General features: G+C 46.2%; 1 protein-coding gene across 2 annotated transcripts in view; it reads left to right on the top strand.

Annotated features, from left to right (window-relative positions):
- The first annotated feature begins 6,856 nt into the window (after positions 1-6,856).
- The window catches only part of IGBP1 (immunoglobulin binding protein 1), a 29,250-nt gene continuing 27,235 nt past the window's right edge, over positions 6,857-8,871 (top strand). The window contains exons 1-2 of one of the 2 annotated variants that reach the window (XM_045072758.1): positions 6,857-7,488; positions 7,859-8,152. In XM_045072758.1, coding sequence (XP_044928693.1) covers positions 7,298-7,488; positions 7,859-8,152 — 485 coding nt within the window. In that variant the 5' untranslated portion in view covers positions 6,857-7,297. The remainder of the gene's footprint in view (positions 7,489-7,858; positions 8,153-8,871) is intronic. The other variant, XM_004777185.3, reaches the window with a different exon arrangement.

Here is an 8,871-nt window from a genome sequence, read left to right as displayed (position 1 = left end):
GTGGCTCACTATAATACCTTCTCCGAAACGTGGACCAACCTACTGATTCAATATTACTTCCTTTTACTTTTTTTAAAAATTTTTTATTTATTTATTTGACAGGGAGAAAGAGAGATCACAAGTAGGCAGAGAGGCAGACAGAGAGAGAAGGGGAAGCAGGCTCCCCACTGAGCAGAGAGCCCGGTGTGGGGCTTGATCCCAGGACCTTGAGATCATGACCTAAGCCGAAGGCAGAGGCTTAACCCACTGAGCCACCCAGGTGCCCCTTCCTTTTACTTTGAACACAGACCTTTCGCATGTTCATGTCCTTTTTTGTTCTTCACCTGGTCTATAACACCCCTCCTCTTCTGCAGTGGTAGCCAGAGCTCGGGAATTGGATCTAAATTCAGTGAGTTGGGTTCAAATCCTAGCATAAGCAAACATTATCAGCCCAGTTACTTTAGCTTCTCTGAGCTGCAGTTTCCTCTTCTGTCAAACAAGGCTGTAACAATATCTGTGTCTTCTGGAAGTTGCGAGGATTGGCTGAGAAAATGCCCATAAAGCACTTTGCATGGTCACGTGGCAGAAGTGAGCCCTCAGAGAAGGTTAGGTATTATTATTATGGAACATGATTCTTTTAACATTAAGTCCCCCCCCCCCAAAAAAAAAAAAAAACCAGGTGTGAAGTGCTATAGTGAAGTAAACAAAGACGAGAAAAATGCTCTCCCTGGTCTCAAGGAGCTAGAGAAAACCATCGCCCCATACTATCATAGGGAGATGAACAAAGCGCTATAAGAGACTCACCGACAAGAAAAACGAAATTGGACCATTTCCTTACACCACACACAAAAATAGACTCAAAATGGATGAAGGACCTCAATGTACGAAAGGAATCCATCAAAATCCTTGAGGAGAACACGGGCAGCAACCTCTTCGACCTCTGCCGCAGCAACATCTTCCTAGGAACAACGCAAAAGGCAAGGGAAGCAAGGGAAAAAATGAACTACTGGGATTTCATCAAGATCAAAAGCTTTTGCACAGCAAAGGAAACAGTTAACAAAATCAAAAGACAACTGACAGAATGGGAGAAGATATTTGCAAACGACATATCAGATAAAGGACTAGTGTCCAGAATCTATAAAGAACTTAGCAAACTCAACACCCAAAGAACAAATAATCCAATCAAGAAATGGGCAGAAGACATGAACAGACATTTCTGCAAAGAAGACATCCAGATGGCGAACAGACACATGAAAAAGTGCTCCATATCACTCGGCATCAGGGAAATACAAATCAAAACCACAATGAGATATCACCTCACACCAGTCAGAATGGCTAAAATCAACAAGTCAGGAAATGACAGATGCTGGCGAGGATGCGGAGAAAGGGGAACCCTCCTACACTGTTGGTGGGAATGCAAGCTGGTGCAGCCACTCTGGAAAACAGCATGGAGGTTCCTCAAAATGTTGAAAATAGAACTGCCCTATGACCCAGCAATTGCACTATTGGGTATTTACCCTAAAGATACAAATGTAGTGATCCAAAGGGACACATGCACCCGAATGTTTATAGCAGCAATGTCCACAATAGCCAAACTATGGAAAGAACCTAGATGTCCATCAACAGATGAATGGATCAAGAAGATGTGGTATATATACACAATGGAATACTATGCAGCCATCAAAAGAAATGAAATCTTGCCATTTGCAACAACATGGATGGAACTAGAGCATATCATGCTTAGCGAAATAAGTCAAGCAGAGAAAGACAACTATCATATGATCTCCCTGATATGAGGAAGTGGTGATGCAACATGGAGGCTTAAGTGGGTAGAAGAAGAATAAATGAAACAAGATGGGATTGGGAGGGAGACAAACCATAAGTGACTCTTAATCTCACAAAACAAACTGAGGGTTGCCGGGGGGAGGGGGTTTGGGAGAAGGGGGTGGGATTATGGACATTGGGGAGGGTATGTGATTTGGTGAGTGCTGTGAAGTGTGTAAACCTGGTGATTCACAGACCTGTACCCCTGGGGATAAAAATATATGTTTATAAAAAATAAAAAATTAAAAAAAAAAAAGAGACTCACCGACAGGCAAAAGATCAGGAAATGCTTCCTGAAAGAAAGGATCCTTGAGCTAAGTACATGAGTAATGAATAGAAATTTGCCAAGCAGACAAGGGAGAGAGGGACGTTCCAGGCAGAAGGCACAGCCCACATCCATGCACGAAGGTCAGCTTAGGGTCCATGGAGGAAGAGACTGGAAAGGATGTCAGCATCAGATCAGAAAGGATCTTGTAAGTCAGGTAGAGTCTGACCTTGAACGTGATGTGGTATTGAGTAGCATTGGAGTCTACCGCCAATGGCCAAGACAGGATTCTTGAGCCATCTTTGGTGCAAAAAGGTGATTGTATTAGAGCGTAGGGTCAGGACCCTGGGCAGAAAGCTCCATTACAAGTGTGAGGGGCGGCCGGATTATATACGTGAGAGTTGGAGGAGGTAAGGAAAAAGGAAGCTTTCCAAAAGGACTTTCTATCTCAAGTATTTGTCATTGGGCTGCAGGTCATAAAGCAATGTAATTTTGTTTACATTCCCTTCTGCCTTTGTTTCCCACATCACTCAAGGAGGGGAGGGTGATGTCAGGGCTCCACAAATTGAGTTATGGGTCTCTGAATGTAAGGCTATTGGTAAGAATGCTTTTTCCTTGTATATCACTAAGACAACAAATTGATGGAGACTCGTATCTTGTGGGACTGTGATCTTTATCAGTTTAACCATTTGTTTTTCCTTTCCCTTAGTTTTAGGGTGGCCAGAAGTGCCCAAGGAATGTCACACATATCCCACCCAGGAGGGGGGCGGTTTGTGGGATGTCAACTTGTGCTTTGCCCTCAGCTTGCCTTTTGCTCCCTCAACAAAGGGAATACCCCCCTTAGGGCCAAAGTTATTCCCTCCATTCTTACCGAATCATGATTTACAGGTCTCTTTCTTTGAACTAGGGCCGTTTAAGGGCTCAAACCCTGTTTCTTGTCCTTTGAATTCACAGTAGCATACAAGGAATGTGGGAAGTGAAGGAAGGGGGCTTCTGCAAGATTACAAAGCTACTCAGTAGCAGAGGCAGGACTTAAATCCCAGTCTACAGAGAATTTTTACGTACTGAACCATATTCCTAGCATTTCGATCTGGAAGTAGGAATTGAGATCTTTCACTTAATGCAATCTTCATTGTATTGGAGTTTCTCCTTTCATGGCTTAATAAACCTCTTGCCACTAGGTAGACAAATTCATATCTCAAAAATACTCGGTGGAGGGGCACCTAGCTGGCTCAGTTGGTAGAGGTCATGAGTTCGAGCCTGATGTTGGGCATAGAGATGACATTAAAAGAAAAACAATACGTGGAGCGTCTGGGTGGCTCAGTTGTTAAGAGTCTGCCTTCAGCTCAGGTCCTGATCCCAGGGTCCTAGGGTTGAGCCCCGCATGGGGTTCCCTGCTCGGTGGGAAGCCTGCTTCTCCTTCTCCCACTCTCCCTGCTTGTGTTGCCTCTCTCACTGTGTTTCTCTATGTCAAATAAATAAACAAAATCTTCTAAAAAACAATAAAATAAATTTAAAAAAATACACAGTGAAGATAGTTTGATTGCTAAGGATAAAGTAATGATTCTACAAATAATTTTTGCAAGTTACACCAACTTGGCTCTACCCTCTAACACAAGTCGATCTCATTTTGTGTTGTCGCTGGCATTTCTGGTACCAATATCTGCAGAGTATTACTTGCTTTGGACAAAACAGCAACTGATTCGTTGAAGCAGACTAAAGAAGGTATAAGCTGGCAAGCAGATCAATTCAGACAGGCAGGAAAAACTCTCTTTAATGTTTCCCTCATGAATCACACAATTGGTTTTTCAAGATAACAAATCTGTGTTAAGATCCAAACATGACAAATGAACATCCATCATGTCTATCAGGGAGTCACATCAGAGAATACTTGTTAAGTCATCTCGTTTCTCCAGTCATGGATAGGTTACTTAAAATGCTTTCTACGATTCGCCTGGACTCCAGTTTCTCCAAGTCCCAACTCACCCTATATGCTATTGCTTAGTGAAGTGTCTTAGCTGTGTGACCTTGGGCAAGTTACCTAACTTCTGTCTCAGTTTCTTCATCTGCTGGGGGCGGGATGCGTGTTAGATTAGTGTTCTTTCTACTGTGTTATTTAGAGCCCCTCCAGTCCCTCAGAGGTACGTTGGTGCCACTGAGCAGGTTGGGGGAAAGGTGGGCCACAGGCTGAGTTGGAAGGCCTCTGTGCATCCACTTCAAAACGCAGCAGCTGTTTTAGAAATTATGGGCCTGAGGCGCCTGGGTGGCTCAGTCATCAGGTGTCTACCTTCCGCTCAGGTCATGATCCCAGGGTCGTGGGATCTAGCTCCACATCAGGCTCCCTGCTGGGCAGGGAGTCTGCTTCTTCCTCTCCCACTTCCCCTGCTTGTGTTCCCTCTCTCGCTGTCACTCCTTATCAAATAAAAAATGAAATTTTTTAAATAATAAATGAAAATAAATTATGGACCTGTCTCAAATCTGGTTTGGGAAACAAGTTCTGCTGTTACAGAAAGTTTAAGTACCATTATGTTTACATGACTTTCAAGGTCCCTCCTTCTGGCTCCCTTAAACTAGGGTTTTTTAATGTGATAAAGTGTTTACACACAGAAACACAGGAAGCAACTCATTATTACTTTTTTCCTAACCACTTTTTAAGCTGCTGTCATCTCAAGATAGGATGTGATACACTACCTAACATGACAATTGCAATATGTACTCTGAAGGCAGTTGGCAACTCCCATAAAGACTCTTTTTGAAAGCCATAGGAAAAGGGCATACGACGTTTAGGAGCAAATTCAAATTCTGCATATGTGTTTTTTTTTTTCCTTAGACAACAGCAAATACATAGAAAATGATTATCTTTAGTCTCACAAATCTTTTAAAGATTTTCTTTATTAGAGAGAGAATGAGAGAGAGAGAGAAGGAGCAAGGGGAGGGAGGGACAGAAGCAGCCTCCCCGCTGAGCAGGGAGCCAGACATGTGGCTTGATCCTGGGACTCGAGGATCAGGACCCAAGCCTAAGTCAGAGGCTTAACCCACTGAGCCACCCAGGCGCCCCTAGTCTCATAATTACTGAGTTTTCAAGTCTCCCCAACAAGTACTTCTTTGTATTCCTGGCTGAGGCTGACCCTGGAAGTTGAGTTTACTAAATTAGAGATGCCAGACAAATCAAATAGGTAATTCGTCAGAGCCACCTTTCTTCCTCAGCTTCTAAAGCTGGGGGCTTGCCAGGAGAGGTTTATTACAATCACCTAGGAAGCTTTGCCAACCTACACTTACGCCCTACTCTCCTCTCCCTCCAGCAAAGGACTGTTTTAGCTTGGGGCTTCACTGCATCCCACTTAAAAGGTCCTCTCCATCTTTTTAAATCCTACTCAGTCTAAGATTGGTGGGTTAAAACAACTGAACTTAGAAGCCACTGGCTTTGTCACAACTAGTTGAGCAAGTCACTTAAGCTTCGGTCTCAGTTTTTTCCTCTGCATTTTGAGGTTCCCTTCTAGCTTTGCAATTCTGACTGCGTATCATGTCTAAGAAGCTTTCTGAAGTACTCTTCGCATGGAATGACTTATTGCTTAGTTTTCCCACAGCCTATGCAAGACAACAGATCCCTTGTTCTATACTATCCTATATTGCCCTCTAGTTGTTCTTACGTGAATTTTTTTCCTTCTCAAATATACGTAGTTTAAAATACATGTAGTTTAAAAGCTGATTTTTCCAGGTTAGACGGTGTGCGTTCTGCTCTACCTAACTTCCTCCAGGACAACTTGGGGTGTGTTGGAACTTAATCAGTGTATATTTCTGTTGATTCGTTCAAAGCAATGGCACCCCTTCTGTCGAAGTCCTGGAATTAAATTTTTATGTCAGCGCTGTCCGGTAGAAATGTAATGTGAACCCCATATGTAATTTTAAGTTTCCTAGTGCACACGTTTAAAAAAAAAAAGTGAAAAGACACAAGCAAAATCAATCTTAATAATATTTTTACCCCAACATATGCAAAATATTAGGACTTTAACACATCGGTGTAAAAACTGATAGTTTATATTCTTTTTCTGTCCTGTGTTCGAAATTGGGTCTGTATTTCACATCTACAGCCCATCTCACCTCAAAATGGCCACATTCAGGGGCTCAGTGACCCCATGTGGCTAGAGGCAACCCTACTGACCGGCGCAAGTCCTGTATGTCTGGGCTGCTTCCCAACCAATCATTTATTTTTCCATTCTTGGGACACTGAGCACTAGATAAGACCCAGGCACTGAGTGAGGGGGAGCGGTGTAAAAATTAATCAGTCCCATTCAGGTAAGGGAGATAGCTTGGTATATCCCTAGCTGTGATACACTGTCGTAGGTGCTCTGCCAGACAGTCCCCAAAAGTGAAAGTTTTCCGTGACTTGGCGGGGGGAGGGAGTTCAAGGAAGATACCTTCGAGAGGAAGCTGGCTGTGGAGTGAGTAGAATTGTGAGGGATGCGTGTGTGTGTGTGTGTGTGTGTGTGAGTGCGTGTGGGTGGGTGGGTGGTAGCGGGCCACAGGGGTGTCTGAAGGAGGGGTGGGTGCGTGGTGGTGGGGGTGTGTAGGAGCGGGGCCGAAAGGAAGTAGGTGTTCAGGTTGTGAGTGCGTGTGTGTAGGAGGGTTGACGTGGAGGGGAAGAGGGCGGGCGGGAATTGGCTGGAAGGAGCCCGGGGCTCTAGCGGCTAGACGCACGGAAGCCGGATGGGGGCGCCACTGGCACTTCGCACTCGCGCGCGGCGATGACCGAACCCCCGGGCGCGGCCTGGTGGTTGGGGCTGCTGGCTGCCCCGGCCCCTCCACCGAGGAAGCGCATCGCGAGGTCAGGCGCGCACCCGGCCGGCTCCCGCAGCGCGCCCGCTCCCGCTCTGAATTCAACTTTGTCCCGCCGGGGCGCTAAGCTCAGAGCCAGTGGAACTTCCCAGGCTGGCGTCGGCGACGAGGAGTGACCCGTAAATCAGCACGAAAGGCTGTGCTTGCTTGCTTGCTTTCAGCAGATGCCTAAAACTTGCGATAGGCAGCAGCCCGCAAAGATGAGTCCATGGAAACGGTTGCCAGGGTCGGCGAACAGCGGCTTCCGGAAGTCCTCTAAAGCTTTGGTAACAATAGAGCGACTGGACCAATGCGGCGCTCCTTCCGGTTTCGTGCCTGCTCGCAGAGTTCTTCTTTGCCAAGTTTCCCTTTGACCCCGGAAGTGAGGTCTTTCGCGTTCCTCCCTCCCTCAAGATGGCAACAGCCGAAGACGAGCTGCTGCTGCCGCGGCTCCCCGAGCTGTTCGAAACCAGCAAGCAGCTTCTGGACGAAGTGGAAGTAGCGACTGAACCCACCGGTTCGCGAGTGATCCAGGAAAAGGTGTTCAAGGGACTAGACCTCCTTAAGAAGGCTTCCGAAATGTTATCGCAGCTCGACTTGTTCAGGTATGCGGGACAGGGTAATAACGGTTGAGAATGGAGGTAATAATGGTTACCAAGGGTGGAGTCATGGAGCCTGGGTGGAGGAGACCCTTTAAAAAGGCCTGGGAACCTTTTATTCCTACCTCCCTTCGCGATCTGATGTACATTGTTTACATTCTCCACCTGTCTTCCAGACAGTTGATATCCCACGACTCTGCTTCCTAGGGTTGGCTGTTTGCACAGGCCTTGGGTGTGAGCGGTCCGCCACTTTCACTCCCCCTGCCTTCTCCCTCCACACACCCACCGCAGCCTTCCAGTCCCCCCCCCTCGGGAAGCAAGGGTCACAGTGTGAATGGCCGTCCAGGCTTCACAGCCTCCTCTTTGCTCTTTCCAGCCGAAACGAAGATTTGGAAGAGATTGCTTCCACCGACCTGAAGTACCTGATGGTGCCAGCATTTCAAGGAGCGCTCACCATGAAACAAGTCAACCCCAGCAAGCGTCTAGATCATTTGCAGTGGGCTCGAGAATACTTTTTAAACTACTTAATTCAGTGCCAGTACTATCATGTGGCAGAGTTTGAGCTGCCCAAAACCAAGAACAACTCAACTGATAATGGCACTGCTAGTTCCTCCATGGCCTATCCTAGCCTCGCTGCTATGGCATCGCAGAGACAGGCTAAAATAGAGAGGTGGGTCAATAGCTATGCTCTTGAGGACTGCCCATTGGCCCTGCTGTTGGGGGGGGTGCATGTTTTGGGGGTGGCGGGGAGGGGAACAGTGGTGTCTCTCGTTTGGTTTCTACTGAGCATTAGGCCTCTGCTTTTGATGAGGTGCTCATACCTAACCACCAGGCCCTGCCACCAGGAGGGTAGATATCTCTGAAGGGCCTGTAGTTATAATCCATCTATAATCCACTGAGTGAGAAGTTCTGTTCAAACAGAGTAATGGATCAGGTGTGTAATATCCTGAACTAATCTTAGTCCTAGCATAGCTTCATGTGCCCTTGAACAGGTTGCTTACTCTCAGTCTTTTTTTTTTTTTTAGATTTATTTATTTTTTTGACAGAGATCACAAGTAAACAGAGAGGCAGGTGGTGGGGGGTAGCGGGGAAGCAGCCTCCCTGCTGAGCAGAGAGCCCAATGTGGGGCTTGATCCTAGGACCCTGAGACCATGACCTGAGCCGAAGGCAGAGGCTTAACCCACTGAGCCACACAGGTGCCCGCTTACTCTCAGTCTTTAAAAAAAAAAAAAAAACATTAAATGAGTGCTTACAGTGTCTAGGAGCTACTCTAGGCACTGGAAATACAAAGCGAGTACGGGTGTTCAGATGAGTGTGGGTGGAGGTCTCCACCTTGCAGGGCTATATAGTCTGGAGAGGTATTGAAGCAAAGTAGCAGTATAAAATGAT

The sequence above is a fragment of the Mustela putorius genome, unplaced genomic scaffold (genome assembly GCF_011764305.1).
Source record: "Mustela putorius furo isolate JIRA1106 unplaced genomic scaffold, ASM1176430v1.1 tig00004053_pilon_pilon_pilon, whole genome shotgun sequence".
NCBI classification, from domain to species: domain Eukaryota; kingdom Metazoa; phylum Chordata; class Mammalia; order Carnivora; family Mustelidae; genus Mustela; species Mustela putorius.
Note: the sequence above shows the minus strand (reverse complement) of the source record. Positions and strands in the feature narration are given on the sequence as shown.